General features: G+C 36.6%; 3 protein-coding genes across 5 annotated transcripts; 1 reads left to right on the plus strand and 2 right to left on the minus strand.

Moving 5' to 3' along the window:
* Positions 1-349: 349 nt before the first annotated feature.
* Positions 350-8,678, plus strand: LOC110798481 (ferredoxin-thioredoxin reductase catalytic chain, chloroplastic-like). Its single transcript, NM_001426453.1, has 6 exons — positions 350-511; positions 2,246-2,358; positions 4,152-4,201; positions 4,306-4,377; positions 8,248-8,308; positions 8,407-8,678. The coding sequence occupies exons 1-6, from the start codon at positions 406-408 to the stop codon at positions 8,449-8,451; spliced, it is 447 nt and encodes a 148-aa protein (NP_001413382.1). The 5' UTR covers positions 350-405; the 3' UTR covers positions 8,452-8,678.
* Positions 8,679-9,354: 676 nt separating this feature from the next.
* Positions 9,355-10,285, minus strand: LOC110798480 (zinc finger AN1 domain-containing stress-associated protein 12). The gene is made up of 2 exons (XM_022003658.2): positions 10,031-10,285; positions 9,355-9,896 (listed from the first exon to the last, which is right to left on the minus strand). The coding sequence occupies exons 1-2, from the start codon at positions 10,130-10,132 to the stop codon at positions 9,429-9,431; spliced, it is 570 nt and encodes a 189-aa protein (XP_021859350.1). The 5' UTR covers positions 10,133-10,285; the 3' UTR covers positions 9,355-9,428.
* Positions 10,286-12,014: 1,729 nt separating this feature from the next.
* On the minus strand, positions 12,015-22,312 carry LOC110798476 (F-box protein At3g54460). Of its 3 annotated transcripts, none has more exons than XM_022003651.2 (9): positions 21,789-22,312; positions 18,120-20,684; positions 17,821-18,034; positions 17,409-17,666; positions 17,262-17,321; positions 16,887-17,017; positions 14,687-14,801; positions 13,968-14,118; positions 12,015-12,336 (listed from the first exon to the last, which is right to left on the minus strand). In XM_022003651.2, the coding sequence occupies exons 1-8, from the start codon at positions 22,310-22,312 to the stop codon at positions 13,978-13,980; spliced, it is 4,008 nt and encodes a 1,335-aa protein (XP_021859343.2). In that variant the 3' UTR covers positions 12,015-12,336; positions 13,968-13,977. The 3 variants fall into 3 exon arrangements, with proteins under 3 accessions (XP_021859343.2, XP_056693360.1, XP_021859344.2); XM_056837382.1 differs by having other exon boundaries at positions 12,015-12,344; XM_022003652.2 differs by lacking the exon at positions 12,015-12,336 and adding an exon at positions 12,351-13,504.
* Between the last annotated feature and the right edge of the window lie 162 nt (positions 22,313-22,474).

Consider the following 22,474-nt stretch of genomic DNA (forward strand, 5'->3'; position numbering starts at 1 on the left):
AAATATACATTTCTTTCAATAGTAAAATTAGTAAGTTGAATTAAATTTGTTCGCTCAATTACGCTTATAAGTTGACCCAAATAACATGTCGTCCAAATTTTTTGATTGATATTTATCATCAAGCATAAGTTGCTACCTTACAAGTAAAATTATTATTTGAGGTAATGACTAACCTGATAAAGTTAGGTAAATAAATATGAGCTCACATAGTCCATTGCAATTTGCAAATCAAACCTAACTTAATTTAAATCAAATTTAGAAAATACGGAGTAATTGAGAATAATTAATAAGTGTCTTCAAAGACTTTGCGCACTAATATAAACTATTTTTCGTTTAGTTGGGTTTAGAAAATCTGATGAGTCAACTTAGAAAAACAAAACCATTGTCGTCAATTTGAAAATCACCATGAAAGCTCTTCAAGCTTCCACTTCTTACAGTTTCTTCAGCAAATCCTCTTCCGCAACCCTCCAAAGGCGCACACATCGTCCGCAATGTGTCATTCTTTCGAAAGGTAATTGTCATCATCCTTCTCTTTTTTATTCAATTGAATTTTGCATTTTCGATTTAATTTTATTTTTTCATGAGCTGAATTTCATCAAATTAATTCCAATTAACTAGATCAATCGACATAAAATTATGTCTAAAGTCAATTTATAGGCATGGATTTTTGAGTGAAGACTGAGATTTGAATCATATACATTTTGTCACAATCTTTTTGTCTTAATTATTTCTAACGTAGTTGAATTCAGTTTCTTAGAAAATCAAATTGATTTGGGAAATCTTGGTCAAATAAGTCGAAAGCATATTTTGGTTGGTTGAAATTTGGGCTAAATTGCTGAATATTGCTGATTGTTAGAGAAAATTATTAGTGTTTATTTGTTGAAATGAGATGCCGATATATGAATTCCGAGAAAGCTCCATGGGAAGGGGATGTTACAAAGAGAGGGTCTCTAAACATCAAATGGCTTGTGACCAAATTGGACACAAGTCACCCAATACAACCTCTTTTAGTACCAGCAAAGGGATGTCAGTACCAATAACTCAAGTATCTCTTATCGAAGTACTAGTTAGTAGTGTAATACCAAATTAATCAATACCAGTAAGAGTCCCTTGCATCCATTTTCGACGCAAGCCACTTTTGAGATTGACTTACTCAAAGAGAAGTGAAGAATTAAATGGTGGAGTGCTTGATTGAAAAGTGCTATTAATTCGGGTTGGTGTTATCTAGGGAAGACGGTGTATCGTGTATGTAATCGTTTACTATAATCTTTTGATTGTAGTTCCTCAAATTTGCTGAGACTGCACATTTTCAGTTTTCTGTCAAGCAAAAGTTGTTAAGATATTATTGCTTAGTAAAGTCCATTAAGTTGTTAAGATATTATTCCTTAGTAAAGTCCATGAGGGTTTTTCGGACCAGCAGTTGAACCTAACCCGTAGTCCAGAAACAATTTCCAGAGGTCAGGTCTTTTTTTTTTTTGAAAATGGATCCTTGAATTAGAACTTCAGTTGCATACAACCCACTACGTCAATCTTTTTGGCTGACCATCCATTTTAAACATGCCACCAACATCATAAATGTTGAAACTTTTTTCAGAGATACTAAGATAGAACCTGTAGTTGTTATTTCAGCATCTAGACTTTAAGAACTCCTTAGTTTTGATACCTGGATGTGATTTTGCAGTTGCATTTGACAATATTTCAATGACTATCCTGGACTTTCTTTGTTACATAGAGTGACTTGAATGAAACAGATCTTGAATGCCAATATTGTTGGGGTATCTATGTAACTTAAATGAAGACAGCCCTTAAGTGGTATTCTTATTCGCACAATCACCTTTTTTAGTAAACTAGAGTGACTTAGAATCAAATCAAAATAACTTCAATGTTAGTGACATCATGGTTTCCCACCTGGTGGGCCAAAAAATTACAGCCATGGAAGGCTTTTTCTCAGTAAACTCTTGCTTGATGATCTTTTTATCATCATCATGAATGTGAGGAGAAAAGAAAGAGAATAACTGCAATATCATTTTAGGTGTTTGACAAGTGCTATCTTATGCTAGACAGCTAGAGAAAAAAAAAATAAGAGGGAAAGAGTGGGACACTTTCTGAATAGAAAAGTCAAGCAGATACTCTCATTTTCCCCCAAGAGTTCTCAAAAAGAAATTCTTACTAAATCTTACCCTCCCTTCTTGTTGTTGCTCCATTAATTTTCAAGATTGTTCTAACACATTTATTTGTTCTCCAGTGGAACCTTCAGACAAGTCCGTCGAAATAATGCGAAAATTCTCCGAGCAATACGCTCGAAAATCAGGAACCTATTTTTGCGTTGATAAAGGTGTCACGTCTGTTGTTATCAAGGTATTATTATTCTATTTAGTTATATGCCTGCCTTATCTTGACTCTAATAATCTTTGTTAATCGCGACTACTCCCCCTCTCCATTATTTTTCTGTTAAAATTTCCTCTTCTGGATGTCCATATGACCATACATGTGTGATGTGTCCAATCTTTAATAATGATGTGGAAGGCATTCAGAGTATCATAATCTTATTACTGACTTGGTAGAAGTCAACGAAATGGTGTAAAAGATCAGTAAAATATGATTTTATTTATTTATTTTTGGGGTTTGCCAAAACATGGAAAATAACAGAGGATAGGGGAGTTGTATACTTCGTTGTTGTTATGTGCTATAAACAATATGTCCTAGGAGGTAGCATGTGTTGTGAAATATAGAGAATAGAGGTAGCATGTGGTGTGAAACAAATAAACTATATGTCTCTATCATACTTTTTTTGTTTGTCTTTTTCGTTTATAATAGCTGATTTGGTTGAACATTTCTTATACAATGAGCTAGCTTAGGGTGCGTGAGATGGCTTAGGGTGTGTTGTTTTGAACTTCATTTTCGGAACTGATATACACTTGGTTCAACTTAGCCTAACTGAACCTGTTTGTTGATTTCTGAGATTGCTGGATTCGGCAGGACAGAACTTTATGTAATTGAGACATTGAGTTTTGCTGGGGTTTAGACTTATAGCTGTTAAAGAAACTAAAGTTATATGAACTTAACTTTAATTTTGTTGACCTATTCAATTTACTAAACATGAAAATCTTTGTTCAACCGAGTGAACTCTTTATTCGACATGTTCAATGGGTTGGGGCCCATTAAAGACCCTGATACAACCCAGTTTTAAGCGGGTCAGACCTGGTATTCCTTGTAAATGCGGTGGGCCAGTTTTTGAGGTGCCTTAGTGGGGGCGGGTGGACTCTTAAAGTGTGAACCACTTTTATATTTTCAACTTTTCACGGGGTATCCCACCTGACTTTTATGTTACTCGGACTCAGGCACCCTACCCATGCCGGATACGGGTACGTGTCCAAGTGTCCGACTCGGCTATTTTGTGGAATTTTTTCATGATTTTGGTCCAAAATAAAGTGTCCCGTGTCCATAACCATATCCGAGTGTCGAGGTCCGACACGGGTACTTGAGGTAAAATGAAGAGTCCAAGTAACATAGTCTCACTTAATACTTTGTGGTGGTGGAAATGTGTATGCTATAAAGATGATCTCTCTCTGTCTTCCCCATTGAATGCATCTTCTGTCACTTTCTATCTACAACAAAATGAAATTGTGCAGCTCAAAATCTTACAAAAATGAAGGAGAGAGAATGAGAACTCACAAATCTTCACATACAAGCCATATTCATTTTATCTTATCAATATTTTCATTCTAAGATGAACAAATTGAAAGTCTTCAACACTCTATCCATGCTCGAATTTCGAGATAGCTTAGATGATTTGATCAACCTTGAATTCAGATAATCCATAAAAATACTCCACCGAAGAAGTACTCCATTATAGATAACGAGGGGAGAAAAAAATAAAGATTACAAGTGGAGAGAGAGGACAGAGAAAGTGGTACATCTTAATGTAAGGGATAATATTGATGATGGAAATACGGTATTAACAGTCTAACAGACATGATTCATGAAGTATATATTAGAGCCTGTTTAGTGCTCAAAATAATGTTTACAAGGCCCGGCCCTGTTGATCAGGCCTACTCTTGAGTCTTGACAGTTGTGTGCTATAGTTTTTATAGCGAGCTACTTTCACACTTCACAGCCTTATTCTAAAGGAATATTATGGGATGTGGCAGGGATTAGCAGAGCACAAGGATTCACTGGGTGCCCCACTTTGTCCTTGCAGGTAAGTACTATTGTTTATTTTTTTATTTATAATTTGGAGCTTACCTCCTTTTACTCTATATGTTTTGGTAAATTGACGTTGAATAGAATCATAATATTTTTCAGATATTATGATGACAAAGCTGCTGAAGCTACTCAGGGCTTTTGGAACTGCCCGTGTGTGCCCATGAGGGAGAGGTAAGAGTCTCTTCCTAGCAAACTCTGTAATTTGTCAGTGTATATGTAATGTAAATTGAAAGCCGTTCGTCATGTCAAGATTCTCGAAAATAATGACCAATAGTTTGTGCACTTAAGACTTGAGAAATATTTATGCAGTAAATTTCTTACTAAGTTTTTGTTGGGTGATAGACTTGATTTTGGTTCTGGAATAAAAATCATTTATGTTTTTTGTGGCTGGTCCCTGCTGGATTTTCTTGGAAAATTTCTATATCTTTTTTTGTATCTATATTGCTTATTGATTTTCTGCACTGCTGCTGCCATGTGAAGAAATTCATCTGATGAATTTGCAGCCCTAGGGAAAGAGTCAAGGACATTAATTAGATTATCTAGTACAGGTTTTGGAGCAGTTAAGGATCCACATTCCACACTTCCTTGCCTATCCTTTTTTGCTAGTCTTGTCATTTATTTGTTTCTACTGTATGAGTCCAGTGAGGCAGTGACTAAGATGAAAGGTAATTTACTATTCCCTTCATCCTTTAGTAAATGAACCATTGTTTATGAACTGTTTGAACTTAGGGCCATCACAAGAACTTGAATAACATGACCTTTCTCTATCTTCCATTGGAAATCCTCCCTCCTTTATCTGTTTAGCACTCTTCTCTCTCAAAACCTATCTTCTTTAATTCTCTTGTCTATTTTTTTACTGTTATTGTTCTTCAGGCAATAAAGGATCAAAACTTATTATTGCTAGGATGGAATACCGTAAGAGATTTTTTATGGTCAAAGTGCAGGATAGAAGTTGGGGCTACCTAGTTTGGTGAGACATGATCTGTATATCCATGGCGGATGAGCCATAAGGTGTCCAAAACAATCTTCTGGGTGGGGACTTGCAAGTTGGTTATTGCACTTTCCTACATAAGATATCTTCCTTTTTCTTACGTGTATGCTGATCTAAAGTAGATAAAGTCTCCAACTTCAATCCAAATGGTTGTCTTTCCATGACTGATGCATGTGTTACACTTACACACGCAAATCATTGGAAATATATTTCATTTATCCTAGGTCTCGAGGGGCGTTTCTTCAAGGGTATGATAGGAAAGGTTTCGAGAAAGAGGGAAAGACCAGAAATCAAAAACCCCTGATTACCCATTTATTTTGGTTGGAAGAGAGAAAGTGTCGGGCTCACAAGTTATTAAAAGATCCACATCGAATTTTCTCTTCCCTTCCAAGTATCATTACCAGTATGGGACTACTACGAGTACTACCTACTCTCTCCGTCCCGCAATACTCGAAACGCTTTCCTTATAAGGCTGTCCCGGATTACTTGCAACGTTTCTAAAAATGGAAGCTTTTTATTAATATTATATCAATATCTCACTTACCAAAGGACTCACTTGCTTCCCTACTCCCTAAAAATAAACATTAAAAAACTCACACATCCCACTATCTATATTAAAAAATACCCCACTATTAACTACCATCTAATTAAATAATAAGTCAATTATAATGCATCTGTGCCGGTCAAACCGTTTCAAGTATTCTTGGACGGAGGGAGTACTTTCTAAACACCAGCACCACGGTCACCACCATTATAGTGAGCATCACCAATTCACCACCCTCTCCTCATCATGCAGCCATCTACTGACCACCCCCTGTCCATGCAAATTTCGCTGCCGCTGCTGCTTGACATGAATAAATGGTGAAATGCAACTCTTCAGTCGTCAATTTGGCTGGAAGTCTCAAACCGGGGATCTTTGTTGCCAAATTCGACCATTATAGATTTGATAGGTTAGAATGACCAACAGTCCGAATTTGCGTCTAATTTGGTTGGGATCAAGTATTCAAGTTAGAGAATTTTTGAGGCATCTGGAAAATTTGAAAGGAAAAGGGAAAAAATTGCAACCAAAAACCAGCTAAGAGAAAGACCGAAAGAGGAGTACTTGAACTTCTTTTCCTTTTCTGATTCCTCCTTACCAAACATCTCCTTACTTTGGAGGCGGAACCAAGGGGGGTTGTGGGGGGGGGGGGGGGGGGGGGAGGGGCGGCGGCATGGCCTCCCCCTCGATTGGTAAATAGTTAATGCTTCCGGTGTTTACTTATCCATTGGTAGGGGTGAGCACAACAGGTACCCTGTTAAAATTTCCGGAATCGAAACCCGTTGCAACAAATTCCTTAAAATGGGAACCGGAACTTGTTGCAACAGGTTCCGATTTAGGGTACCCTGTCGTTTTAAAAATTTAAATAAATTATTGTCATTTTATTAAAAAAATATCTACTTTATGGTTTGGGTTGATTTTTTAATAGTTTGGGCTTAAGTTGTAATTCTATATTTATATTTTCCAAAAATTAGCTTATTTTTTGTTACATATTTTGGGCATATGAAACATTTTTATATGGTCCCGTCTCTTATTTTGGGTACTCCATGTTAGAATTAGTATGTACAGGGTACCCATTTCAAAAAGTTGAGAACTGGAACTTGTTGCAACAGGTTCCCAATTTGTTACTCAGAACCGGAACTTGCACAACAAGTTTCGGTTCCGGAACCGCAGGTTCCTAACCGGTTCCGATTCAGGGTACCCTAACTCTTTGTTCACCCCTATCCACGGGTAACATTTATTTCACATATTACTTTATGTTTTAAGTATATGTTTTCTAATATTTTTAGATATTACTCCGTAATATTTTAAACTATAATAAAAACACTTGTTTTTAGGAACTATAAAAAAGAATCTTTAGTTGGAAATTACAAAATTTGTAGATTGAGCTATGAAGAATCAGAAAACACCTTGAGATAAAAGTAACATATTCCATCTCAGCCCCCCTAAATTGAAATTTATGGTTCTGCCACTGCCTTACTTCCTTGCTCAAATTCAATATTGGGAGTTATTTTCAAACTTTTCTGGATGCAGAATTTGCATTGAGGTTCTTTAACGAGTTCCCCTCAGATTTATCATCCATCTTTATTTTTTTCATAGGCTATGCGTGTCTGAGACTGTATGTAAATGGCAGCTACATTTCACAGTACTGAATTGAGTAAAAAGTGATATTGTAGGAGTTAAGAGGAGATTACTTCTTAAAACATCTGTGCTAAAAAAATGTTGCAGTAGTTTGCCCTCCATCAAACCAAATTCCCTCTGAGTATAACCCTCACCGTACCGATTCTACAATTTGGACATAGTGCAAATTTAGTAACTGTAGTTAGAATCTGGCTTGTTATCTCAATTAGATTAGGGTAGAAAATAACATAGGATGCAAACAAGACGTGCATATGTTTGGAATGGTTATCTGTTATGATAAAGGTTGTTGGAATAAGGAGGCATCTAAAGTTTTGTTACTGGATTTGTGTCCTAAAATTTTCTATGGAAAATTCAAAGTTGTTTGATTTAAACTTGAGAGCAGGGGTCAAACTTTTCACATGCTGCGTATTAGTATTGAAATCAAAACCGGCATCATGTTAAGGGTGGTGGTCATAATGGCTTTTCTGATTGCTTAGGTTATGGATCCTTCATATCTCTCATTTACATGTTTATTCTAGCTGGGATCATCAGGTTAATGGATCATACCTAAACTATATTAGGATGTCTGTAAAAAGTCACCTTTTTCTAAAACAGCAATAATTTATGATTTGATTTCCTAATATTCCCCTAGTTAAAGTATCCAGACGGGACTGGATAGAAATAACACAACAGTTCTTTCTAGATACGAACACGACTATTATTGAGATTAGAGATTATTTTGTTAAATCATATTTTGTAAATTAATTAAAAGAGGTGGAACAATGTGACAACTAATTTGTTAGGAGTATTATTATGTAATTAATAGACTTCTATAATCTCTATATTCTCATTTATTTTCCAGCTATTACTGAAACATATATTGAATTGACAGGAAGGAGTGCCACTGCATGCTTTTCTTGACCCCAGAGAATGATTTTGCAGGCAAGGATCAGGTAAATTCTACTGGGTTGATTTAATAGAGACATATTATCATCGCTGCATTTCAGTTCATTGCTATACTTCACTGCAATTAACTAAAATTTTGTTGCAGACAATCGGCTTGGATGAGATTCGGGAAGTGACAGCGAACATGTAACATAAAGGCTTACCCGTTAATGAATTGTTTGGGAACTTGCAATCAGCCTGTACATTTTGTATTCTTTCAAGTAAGCTGCTTAGTACTGTACTTACTGTTTGCTCTCATCCTTCAATGAGCTTTATTTGTGCTTCAGATGATGAGCATTGTTGATATAGAGACCCGTATTTGATTCTCAGAAAGTTCATGTTTTTCTGTGACAAATATAAGCAATCATCGCCTTTTTTTTTACCATTTATTTTGTAACCAGGCCGAATTTGCTCATTTGTAGGCATTATTTTTCATGTCAATGTAACATAAGGAGCAACTTTGAGTTACTTGAAGAAGAGCAAGGCACCATGTGTTGTTTTAGTGTATATTGATAGCAACTGGACATGAAAACCAATATTCTTTTTAGATGAGAAGCTTCAAAGGTTCAGAAATGGGAGAGAAAGAGAGGTATCCGTTTTCTCTTCTGTTTGGATATGGAATGAGCCAAAGGAAGGGGTTCCTGATTTAATTTACCAAAACTTTCCAATTAGAAGGGAAATGGTAACTTACTCCTTTCCCTCCTCTCCTTTCCTCGATCCGGCATCACCTCCACTATTACTACCTAAACATACAGTTAATCTTGGTCTTTTGAAAATTTACCAGGTGAAGTGATCCCTCTTTCACTGTCTTCAGTAAACACTAGCTTACATCCTTGTTAGTTTTGGGGGGTTGTCAATCAATTGGAATTAACGACATAAACCCGAGTTCATGTCTCATCAGTTGTATACACGATGAATTGTGTATGTGATGGAGCTTTGCCATTCGTTTTTGTTCATCTTAGCTTTTCATAGAATTACTAAACCAATAAGAATAAGCACACACCTTCATACATGTAGAACATGCAATGGGGTTTACTGGAATTCGAATTGAAAATTAGGCAATTCTTTCTCGAAAAATTGATAAACAAATTTGATAAATGTTCCAAAGTTACAAGCAAACCCTTTATATCAACAAGCTTTAACTGATTGTGAACTGCTTGTTGGAGAAACCTGTCCACGATTATTCTTGGCACAATCTTTACCGTTCCTAGCAACCAATGCAGCCAAGAATTTGTTTCCTAAACCACCATTACCAGACAGTGTAACAATCGACGAATTCCCTCTAATGCATTCATGATCTGCAGGGAGCCTGTGTTTGAGGCAGACCTTAGTATTGCAGCATCTGCAAACTGTGGCATTGGAAAAGGTCAAGTTCTCCCTGCAACGTTTTACTGGGCATCGCGGCTTCTTCTTCTTTGATGGGTCACACTCTTTCGAGTTAGCATGTTTCTCTTTCATTGCGGTCTCCTGTTCGCAAGATAAGCCGGTGATTTCCATTGATTTTGAGCATATTTCACAGACAATCACCTTCCTGCTTTTGTCATCCGATTTCGGGCAATCATGTGACCTGTATGTTCTGTGTTCTGCACAGAATACCTGCAACAACAAATTCGCTTATACTCCAATGTTAGTTATAAATTTATAATTAAGAATTACCATCTAATTGAATACCCCTCTCTAAATAACAGGCCATGGTGTTTAGTGATAAAAAAATAGTATGAAGTTTGTACCTTTTGGCAACGATTGCAGCTGAAGGGAAGAAAATCAAGCTGATGGCAATCAGAGTGTTGGCAATGTTGTCCTAAATCTGGGAAAGCTTCTGTTCCTCCCATCTTTGTATTTTCCTAATTGTTTTCGCAGAAATTAACAAATAATTTTGTGTCTATAATAATTTTGGCAATCCGAGGAAGAGGAAGGCTTGAATTTATACATACAATTAGGTACGGTTTTGTTGTGGCTTGGAGCACAAGACAGACGCCCCAACGAAGCAAACTAATTACAACTCTTTATTGGCCGACTTATTACGTCATGGAACACGTTTTCCCTTTATGGTCTTTTGTTTCTTCAAGAGTTGAGTTTGCATAGCCGAGATAGGACTCTTAATTAAGGCGAGTTTATAAATATACATAACTACGTACGTACTACCTCCGTTCCTAAAAGTTCTTTACGCTTTCCGTTTTAGTCCGTTCCTGAAAGTTCTTTACACTTCTACTTTATTCTATTTTTACTCTTATTTGGCCCACCATAACTTACCCACTCACAATACTTTAATATTAGTTTCCACCCACTCACATTGGTGGACAATTTATAGCCACTCATTTTCCATTTGTTACCCCACCATCACATGTTCACCAAAATTCCTTAATTACCGTGCAAATAGTAACCGTAAAGATCATTTAGGAACGGAGGTAGTAGTACTTTTTAATATTGGTGTGGTAGGAAAAGGTTACCAAATACTAATATGATACTTCATAAAATTAGATTTAAGTCCGTATTAGGCCTGGTTATTTACAGGGTATTTCAATGGACATAAGGATCAGGTTAATTTTGAAAGGGTCTTGGCTCTTTATCTTCTTATTGGACAGTGTACTTATAGGGTATTTGTTTACATGTCTCTTATAGGGTATTTCTTAAAAGCCCAATAACTTTAAAACAAAAAATACAAGGGTCAAGATCTGGTCAAGTAAAATATATGGCTCTTTATCTTAACTTTCTCTCCTCATTCCTCACTGGATTTAAGTCCGTATGATGTATGATTTTAAGTGAATATGATTTAATAAACACAATGTTTTACTGTGCCTATTTAAAAATATTTTGTAAGAGTAGTTTTACACTACAAGTATTTTCAATTATTTTTTCTTCAAAATAAATTATTTCTTTTAAATATTATGTCATCCTCTATATCTCACTATATCAATTTGGTCTCAGTCCTCCATAAAAGAAAAAACAAATCTTATTTTAACTTAATATACTCCATATATTAGTACCAAATTTATTATATAATAAAAATTAATAAAATTAAAATATATTTATAATGTTTCATGATTAATGGTGATTACATAAAAACTTTATCTATTGAAAAAAGTTAAAAACTTATCTTGTAAAAATCAATATAATTATATTTTATCCCAAAATTAATTCATCTATTATCTAAATTTTGTTGTGTGATTAAATAAAAATGTTATGTTCCCTCAAAACAAAACAAAACAAAACAAAACAAAACAAAAAATACAAAAAAAAACGCTATGTTCAACATTTGACTTGTAATTTCAACGTAAATACAATTCTAAAATGAAAGAATGATAATCCCTTATTCACAATTTAATATTATGGCATATGTCCACTAATATTTTATTATCTATCTTTATCCGTTACGGATATTTCTCATCACATCTACTTTTCTATTAAAATACTAATTTTAGCTTTAAAAGAAAAATCGATGATATTACAAAGCTCGTAAATGTTTTTATGCCTTTTATTTAGTTAGGACAATAAGCAGAACTAAGTTCAATCAACTAACTCGAATTTGAAGTCGGGCATATGACAAAGCTCGTAAATATTTTTATGCCTTTTATTTGAATATTTTTATACATTTTATCACAAATGGAAGAGTACATCAGAATACTCCAGTCTCCAGGTAACTGAATTTTGTAGGCTTTCATACCTATAAAGTGGGACTTTCATAGACTTTCCAATATAAGACACTCGAGAAAATAAGAAGCAATCATGCTTGCAAAGTTATTATAACATTACTTAAATAGAGTATGAGGCATGTAGCCTATTATAATCAAAAAATAAATTGTTCAAACAATAACTAATTACATTCACTTCAAGTTTTACCCTTCTTGTCTTCTTTGCTAACTCAGCAGCCAAGTTCTGTTGTTTGAGGGGCAGTGATCGCTCGTAAGCAATCTGATAAGACAAGTATGTTATCCCAGCTGTTTGTGGTTGCAATCACCACGGCTTCTGGTATACTCAAAGCTTCGCGTGAAGAGAGTGGAGACAACATACACCATTTTTTGCAAAGCCTATTATCCTGCAATACTTGATGGGATATCGTTGTTCAGAAATGAGGCATCAACATTCACATGAATCCAATTAGTTAAAAGTCGGGGAAGGGTGGAAATCTGTAAATTCTGGACCAAGGGTGGGCTAACTGCTTGTGGGTTGAACTTCGGAAACTCCATGGCAAGAGTAATGGCTCTCTAAGCTTGGCTAATCATGCAATTTACCATCAAAAACAAATGTATTCCTGTTTCCAAATTTCAACACAAAAGGCAAGAGCAAGTTCCATATAGACCATTATACGACCTTGTGTGAAAGAAATATAACTTGACCAAAACTTTTGGGGAAGGAGTAAAATGTGTGGCAGTAAAATGTGCCACACAGCCTCAGCTATAATGCAATCTCTTAGGACATGCATGGTGTTCTCTACGTGGAGTTAAGAATTGAACAAGGGTCAAGAACAATCTGCCTTATCCCACCAAGCTAACCACATGAAGAAGGCATATTTTGGTGGTAATTTTGACTTCCATAAAATCGTTGTTTTGTATGCTTGGGCAAGGGAGAACTGGTTAGCATAGACAAAGGGAGAGGAGGGATTGTCTGACTTGTGAAGACAAGTTGGGGGTAAGCTCTTGATTCTGTCAAGAATGGCAGCACGTAGTTGGAGGGATTGACAAATGCCCAAACTCCCACTCATCGTCTATAATGCACGATGCTAGTTTACAAGAAATAGTACTAAGGGTTAGTCAAGAATGGCAGCTGTTTAGGACAAGATAAAGGTTGCTTAAAGTCTCGGGAAAGGAATTATATACCAGAACAAGTTATTCCATCCAGACCTAAATAAAGTTCCACATTACTCCAGATATCTTCCCAAAATAACTTCCATTTTCTTTTCATGGCATGCCCTGTAGGTATTCCTGTATATGCTCCTTCAATGATTGATTGATTGGAGCAATACGTTAACTCCTTGACTAGTCCTTGTTTTTCTTAGATCATTCAAAGACAACCCTTGCAGATAGTGATACAATCTTCCTCTCCCCATACCCAAAAATCATAATATAAAATAGCATGGAGAAATCTTCCATCCATGGGCTTTATACAAACCTGGACGCCTTCTGAAATTCTAAAATAAATGAAAAGAACTCCTCTGCAGAGCTTTGACCACCTTGTTCTCTGCATCTTAAGAGATACTCCATGCCCTGAATAACTCACGAGTCTCAATTTTATTACATAGACAAGCTACACGAGTAAAATGCAAACAAATAAAAATATTAAGCTGTCACTCACTCTATCTTTAATGATTTTGTTACACATCCTTTTCCTCAACCCCTTTTTGAGCAGTTATTTGTTCAATTTCTCCAAAGACCCCCTTCCCCCTCCTCGTTGTCTAGAATGCAAAGTTAGTAGTTACTGTGCAACTTGTAGATCATATATATTCTTATACAAGGGAAACATCATTCGAGGCAGCCTTCTCTCTCCCTCTCTCAGTATCTCCCTCTCTCTGATCAGGTGTTTTATGTATGACAATAAAAACAATCAAGCAGTTGAGGTTTTCGGGTTATAGAAAACTACAAAGAAAGCTAAAACAGAATCAAGTAATAAAAATGAAGGCATAAAGGAAAACAACAAAAAGCCATCAGATAATTCCTAAAAAACACTTACATTTATGGCATTATGCCTTTGTTCGCACCATGCTCAGGCGAACCAAATAAGTTTTCTCAGCAAAATCATGTAACGATTTGTGCGTCCGAGCTCCTTCATGTTCAGTTTTCTCATCATCTACATTCAACAACCTTCTACATTCATCAACATTCTGCAAGACAGTTGAACAAATTAAGTAAGATAATTGGACAAACGGCGGATACCCCTATATGCTTGCAAGTTACAAAGGCTACTGCATTATGGAGAGCATACATTGAATTTCTAGGCAAAGAAAGACACACATATACAAAAACAACATACACAACCAGTCAAATATGATAAAGAAGATGGCGGGTGTCCAACTATACACACGTATTAAAGTTGTGTGTTGGTCATTTACAGACTATTATCATTATCATTACCCCATTGCCTCAAAGAGGCTCCCGCAAGAAGCGGGGTAAGGGGTCGGGTGTGCGCAACCTTATCCCTGCAATTGCAGAGAGGTTGTTTCCAATTGACCCAAAAGCGATAACAGGACGACAATGGGAAGACCATCTTCTATTTCATGGAAAGGAAGCGAAGAGGTTTTAAAAGCCATTTTGATTTAGTCCATTACATCCCACTGCCAAAAGAACAAATGAATTTTTGGCTCCATCGGAAATGGACATAATGGTCATTTACAGACTGGACACCTTAATTCAGATGAGGGGTGAAGACCTGAAATGGGGAGGAGTATTAACCTGCAAGAACTCCAGCATTTGCTCTTCAATAGTACCACGCATCGCTAAGGTCTCAACATGAATGGGACGCACTGCACCCATACGATGAGCACGACTAATCACTTGTTCCTCCAAACTGTAACAGAATACAATGAAAAGCCAATAATTACACCAAGAAACGATATGAAAAAAATTAACAAATATCCAAACAACATTTGCTGTAAACGGGCCAATGTATGCAGGCTAGCTTCTACGTAGAGTAATGGGGTTTGTGCAAGCCACCTAAGTCAACTAAAGGTAAAAACATTCTCTTGTTCACTTTTTTCTGTCCAACAAACGGAGAACCGGACAAGGAGTCAGGTAACCTATGTTACTTCGACAATCCGGTTGATGGAGGGTGTCGGGTCCTCCGTTCCTTCGCCGGGACATGACACCCAAATATATAGTGGCTTTGTATGAAATTTATTACATCTAGAGTGTCGAAAGAACATCGGGTCCTCCGATCCGTTATCGGACACAACACCCTAATATAAGCCTGACCAACATAACAGGTAACCTTTGTATAACTTAACCTGCTTAAGCTCCACAAGTTGCAAGAGATCATATAAGATTATTTCTAAATACTCCACAAACTAATAAAAATTACACTCTTGGCTCAAGAGAATTGTCCTACTTTCCATTATTCTCCCTTGACATTGACAAAGTTCACTGGCAATCTACAATTTTCATTATGTGCCATCATTGCACAGCTCCATAAAGTTGGTTTATAGTGGTTCTTCTTTCACTTAATTATGCCCAAATTAAACTAGGAAGATAAATAAAGATTGAAGAGAAAAAAAATTACCTTCTTTCAAATTAACATTTTTAATAGATCAAAGTCATCAAACAAACCGGTAAGGATGTGTTTTCTTCACCGTAAAAAAAATAAGTTTCAGGTCTAATGAGTTCAAGTAAGTTGCAATCAAGTCCAAGTCAAGTTCCAATCAAGTCCTATAAGTTTACTCTCCTGCAATCAGGTATGATCAATTCTAATTATGTCCTATCAGGATTCATCAGGTCCAATAAGTTCAGATTTCATCCTGTGAGAATAGTGTACCATAAGACATCAAAGATCTTGTTCACTTCCCTCTCACCCAAACACCTTCCTCTAGCGTCTATATTCCCATCCTCCCCCCTCCCCCACCTCCACCCTCACGTCTCCAAAAGTGGGAATCAGTATTAGTAGTAGACCTATCACAGTTGCGGATGCTAGAGTGTGGAGTGGGGATTCATCAGGGTTGTTTTCTTGAAAACATGTTTCAAGGTTCAATAGAATCGGCCCTTAAGTTTCCACAAATTTCATTTGGAAGGCAAAGGTACCTCTAAAAGTGAGGGCCTTTGTGGACATTGGCGTTAGGTAGGATTAACACTAATGACATACTCCAAAAGCGCAGGCCAGGTTTGGTTATTTCACCAGAATGTGTTTGCTTTATCGTGCTAATAGTGAGTCATGTTGACATGTTTTCTTACGTTGTGAAATGGCAAGTTGCATTTTGAGGTGGTTGTTTGCGCTTAATGAGGAAAATTGGTTTTGCCCTTCACGGATTTGGCCGCAAATATTCTTCAGGGGGATTGGTAAGAATAAGGAGAAAACATTGTTATTGGGTAATACTTTCATGACAATTATGTGGTGTGTGTGGTTGGAGAGGAACTCAAGGGTCTTTTCAAGTGATTCATCACCTATGAGTTTTTGTGGAACAAAGTAACCTTTTTAGCATCTTTTTGGGCCAAGGCCGGTGAGGATTTCAAAACTTACTCGGTTGGGGAGGTACAAAGAAATTGAGTGCGATCTATAATGTTTCCTACTGTTAATATAAATTATTCTCTTTTCTTATCAGGAAAAAAAAAAAAATATATATATATATATATATATAGTAGACCTTTCACTAAGACAGTAAATTCCTGGCAGGGGAAACCAAATGTTTGTATGCAAAAGCTAAATGAGCAAACCAATTATCCATTATAGATAAAGAAAAAGGAAGTAGAATCTTATCCAAAAAAAGCTTATCCAAACCAAACATGAGGCAAATCCATGTTCCATTAGATAAAGAAAGCAACATTAACCAATTTTACTTGCTGTTAATAGAACCACAAGTAATGCTAGACACTCTTATGTGAGGTAAGACTCTTTGCTTGATCTGAAAACTAAACTAAAATATTCTTTTGCAATAAAGAGATTTACCTCCGATCCCAAATTGGCTCCATTAGAAACACGTGGGTAACAAAGCTCAAATCTAAACCTAGTGCAGCACTTCCATCCATCACAAGCACCATACAGCTTGGATCATCTTGAAAGGTGGTGAGCGCCTTTTTCTGAAAACATGAACATCAAAAACATTAAAAGAGACTATATTCTACTTATCCCTATATTATATAACTCTAAACATTTCGCCTCCATTAAAAATAAGAAAAAGAAGAGCAACCAACTTTTAGGTGTTCATGCATTAATAACTTTACTAAAGCACTAATAATAAGTCTCACATTTTAAATTATGACATTCAAAAGGATAAGTACTGGGAGGGAATAACAGTGAATGAGGAATTGAGGAGTATGATACCTTGTTAATGGCATTCATTGGGCTATGCATTCCAGCAAATTTGATATCAGCGATAGCCAGCTGACACAGAAAGGGAAAAGGTGAAATGATCATCTTTACTCTACGACTCATAAACTGCGCAAGATGTAGACAACTCGCAACTTATACCTGTTGTTTAATGACATGTATGTGCTCAAGAAACTGAGAAAATATGAGAACTTTCTCAGAAAGGGCCTCGGAAGAATCAATCCTTGGCTTGCAACATGTCTCTTGAGTAAAACTGAGATCACAAGGTCTTTCCGCATAACTTCCCTCGCCCATTGAGCAATCTTTTTTATTTCTAGCAACCTGAATTTCTTTAAGCCTCTGAATAAGATACATGACTTTACTACTGGAAGTTGATTGCCAGTCTGGATCCCAACTATCCTGCACAAAGAGAAGTAAAGAAATTTCAGATCAGATCCAATTGAAAAACAAAGGGAAGTATTGAGTGTTCAAATAAGATTCGTTTTTTATCTAAAAAAAAAAGATTCGATTGAAATGTCAATCATAATTGACTTTTGCCTATTCTAAAACTTGCCTGCTTATATGATGGTTGTAGCTCAATGAGATCTTTTGGGACAGGCCACTTAGGATTTGGGTTTTCTTGTCTTCTCCGTACTTCAGGACTCTCCATCTCATATGAATGACCGCAACCAGGAATAGCACATCTTTCACTATCTAAAGAAACACAATCAAGGCACATGAGATGCCTACATGGTGTAACAATAGGTAGACGGCACCATTCTTTACATCTACACCAGAAGAAGAAAAAATGATCAGCCAAAAATATAACATCAAAGATTTTACTTTCATACAAGGTCAAAAGAAAACTGTTACCTCTGGCAGTTACCACCATACGAAAGATAGTATCTTACAAGAGCATGCTCCGCCGAAAGAGGATCCAAACCATTTTGGACTAAGATATCCATCGTTTCTTGAATATCCTTACCAACAAGTGATACTTTAATATTTCCAGCCACACAACAAGAAAGCCTGACATTTCTGATAGTGCTGGTCCTGGATTTCCATTGCTTTGGGTTCAGCAAACTTTCTACATGAGAAGGATCATTCCAATCAGCCATCAAAATGTTACGCCGAACTGTAACGACGAGTTCGTTATACGTTTTTGCATGTTCCTCTGTAAAATCAACACAGGTTGTTTTCTTGATACAGGGAGGAATGCAACGTAAGTCAGCTTTCCTAGCACTAATCATGCACCTCTCTAGTAATTGCAATAAACGCAATTTACCCTCCTCCATCTGTGCTTCAAAAGGCTTCAGGATACCAGCTTCCCAGTTCTTGTGACTTTCTCCATATACTTCATCATGAAGAAATTTCAACATAGGTTGAATCTGAGAAACCTGACTACTAGGAGTATTTGGAGTAGGAGTTCCTGTTAAAATCCAACGATTTGAAGCACTCAGTGAAACTGCCATCTGCATTTTATTGGTCAGGTTTATGCTTCCCAGAGTGTGTCCCTCATCTAGCATGACCCTCATCCAGTGAATTTGCATCAAGACGCTTCTCTTGTGAGGTTTCCACTCAGCACTGAGCCGACTAAAGGTTGTTATGACAACATCATAATCCCATGCAAGGTTGTGAACAGAAGGCTTCTTTATCTTATGATCCGTCCAGACATAAACCCGCAATTGCTCAGGTTTCACATGCTTCTGGATCTGTGAATTCCAGTGATCAACCAAATTTGATGGAACGACGATGAGAGTTGCCCGTGACAAGTACATCCTGAATGAGTCTAACCGCTCGCAAAGAGCAATTCGGAGAGCAGGTGAATCGAAGACCAGATTTTTTAGGGTTTTTGGATAAAACCACCGACTAACACCCTGCTCCACCCTCCTCACAAAGCCAAATGCTTGAAATATTTTATTGAATCCATTAGCCTCTTTCGTAGTCACCTGACCAGGACGAACCAATCCAACTGTCTCCATTTCCAAGAGTTTGTCATATGGAAGTTTAGCAAGCCATTTTAAAGATTTCTTGGTCTGACAGTTGAGTAAAGTATAATTCTCCTTTAGCACAGTAGTGAAAAATTCCACATTTTGAGGCAGTTCTCCGGGAGTTTCTTTTCTGTAAAATCCAGGTAAATAAGTAACAGGTTGGCTGTAATCCCATGACTCTTCAGGAGCATCACAACTCTTGTACAAGGGGTCAGTGTGCAAACTACAAAACCAAGCAGTTGTTGAATCAGCTAAATTGTCATCAAAAAGCCTACGCCATTTCTGACAAGCATCACACTGAATCCAAGTTTCATTATATAACACAGACTTATCTCCCAAATCCTTCCTCCGCCTCTTGCTAGCAAATGGAGATGGATATGAAATTCTAAATCGTTTGCTTGAACCTGTATTATTTTCTTCAGGATTTCTGGAAGTTCTTTCATATGTACACGTAAGATTTTTCTTAACACAACTCAAGCTCCTGGCGCAGGGAACTAAAGTAGATTCAGGCGTCAGGGGAGAAAGTTCAGATGATGCTAAAGCTAGTCTTTTCCGACAAGAAGACATGGATGACGTACTCTTCCCACAAGAACTGGCCCTCTTTGGTGTAAATTGATCCTTTGGAATCAGCTCATCGGGAGAAAACTGGGACCTTCTATCACTCTGACTCGCACATTTTTGTCCTGAGGATGGGGTAGCCACACCAGTGTATCTACTGCCACTACTGCACTCATAATAGCCATATTTCTGATCACCATTATGTGAGCACCAAATTGTTTCCGCACCTTCTGGTGGGTCAGCCAGTGTTCCTTGGGTCTTCAGAATAAGTGAAAGAGCTGTAATAGTTTTACCAAGTCCAGGTTCATCACAAAACATTCCACCGCGGAAATCCTTGGCTGTTGGAGCTGTTCCCGTGACTATTTCACCAGATACAATATTAATGCAGAAAGCAAATCCATCTTCAGTCAAGAAGTCTAAATACAGCGGATGATGTAAAGTAGCAACTTTCCTCTCTCGTTGCACCATCCACTCAACGGCAGCTTGCTGATGTGGAAAAAGCTTGAGCTTTATACATGGCATAATCGATACAGACAAGAGCCTCAGATGACGACATGTAGCAGAAACCCTTACAATATCTACCGGACAGAGACAAGATATAATTTTTTGCACAATATCATCTGTTAAATCCCAAATGCCAGATGCAAAAACCTTTTCCTCCAGCATTATTCTTGAAGAAAAAGACTTCACATCTCCAGACAAGCTAGGCAAGCTCTTAAAAATCTCGTGAAGTTCAAATCCCTTTTTCTTTGAAGAATCAGAAATATCAGAATGCTGCTTACACCCAAGAACATGACAGTCAGCTAGATTCCATAAACCCTTATTGCCTCCAACTATATCTTTATAATATCCATCCTTCAGAATTAAAGTCCGTTCCTGCCATTCGCAACTAAAGACAAATTTTACTTTAGTATATCTCAAAAATTACATGCTTATATTGTAAATAATACACACTTAACTCCAAAGTGCATCATCTAATGAAAACATACATCAACACAATACCAAACCTCTAGAGGGGTCTAAAGGGACCCCCATTATTTTTGAAAAAAACTGTAAAATTGATATTAGGGGAATTAATTACAGTTGAAATAGTTAAGTTATGTATAATTAACTTACATTTATGACATTGAAATGTACTTGAAGCATAATGGTTGCTTGAATACTATGTTACCCATGTGACTAGGGTTCGAATCCTTATAAGTGAAGTTAATTATGATTTATTTCCATTTTTTGTCTTTTACTTTGTCCCCTTCGTTGATCATCTAAATTCTTTATGTTTCTTTTTTTTTCTTCATCGCTTTTTTTTCTAGAATGATTCATGATTTTGCTTTTATAAAAACACAAGAAAATAGTAATGTTATTTTTTCTTCAAAAATATTTTGTATTTTTCTTAAGATATATACTTCTAATGGTAACTATTGTAATAAAGTAAACTCATTGTAAACTCATTTTAAGTAAGAAAAACTCGTTTTTTCATTTTAAATTGAAATCGCGCCAAGTTATTGTTTGCAATTTGGACTAGGTGTTGAGTTTTATTGCTATGAAAATCCAAAATTAAAGTTCATAAATCCTCCACATATTTTATTATGGCGTTTTTAATATTTCGAGTACTTACCTCTCAACTTTAACTGATATTAAAAATTAGAAAAATTAGCAAATATGAAAAATTAGAAAGCAAATCATAATTTTTTTGGACCCCATTTATAAATTTCTGGGTCCGTCCCTGTACCAAACCATGAAAAACATTGAAAAGAGTCATATGAGTAAACCTTCATACATGCAAAAGCTACAAGACTGTTCAACAAGGTACGGACACCAAAACTCGAAAGCAGTGTACAAGCAAGCAAAAACGTCATCTAAAGTCTAAACCTCAAATTAACAATTACGGAGTAATAATTACCGGAGTTCAAGTTTTAATGATGATGATCAGTAATGTTTCTGCTAACAATCAAAATACAAAATGAACAGGTGAGGATTAGCTTGAATTACTAACCTCAAATGGCGAAAGACTGACGCAGCAGTAGTGGCAGACTTAGGGAACTGCCAACCTAACTCCAATGCAATTGGGAGATACACATCAACCAAAACCGCAACCCTAATTTCACTATCTCCTTCCCGAATTGAAATTCCAACAACTCTGGTAACAATCTCCAAGCACTTCTGCTTCAACAATGTCTTCAATTGACGAATCACACTCACAATTCCATTCCCTTGCACATTCCCAACCTTCTTCGGACTCTTCACATTACTACCTTTCTTCTTCTTCGTCTTCTTCCCCGGTGTCGTCGTTGTCGAATTCAAACAATCATCATCAAAGCGAATGCCGCCAGAATATGGAATCGGAGAGAGAATGACACCGGCATTGGATTTAAATACGATGTCGGATTTCTGGGAGAATAGTTCAAGACGAGTGCCGAATTCTAGGGCTTTCGATTCAGAATGGATTGATGATAGGACTGTTGTGAGGAATCCACATAGCTTGTGACTGGGAGGAATTGGGGATTCCTCAACCTCCATTTTAGCAGAATTTCCAAGGTCGAATGGGATGATTATACGACAATTGGAGAAGAAGATAAAGATTGGAAATTGAAAATTTTGAAGATTGAGGTAGTTATTTTAGGAAAGGAAGGGTGGTGTTGTTCCTTAGCCTAGCTTCATACTCTTAACGGTTTGGAAGCT

Source organism: Spinacia oleracea, chromosome 1 (assembly GCF_020520425.1).
Source record: "Spinacia oleracea cultivar Varoflay chromosome 1, BTI_SOV_V1, whole genome shotgun sequence".
Lineage (NCBI taxonomy): Eukaryota > Viridiplantae > Streptophyta > Magnoliopsida > Caryophyllales > Amaranthaceae > Spinacia > Spinacia oleracea.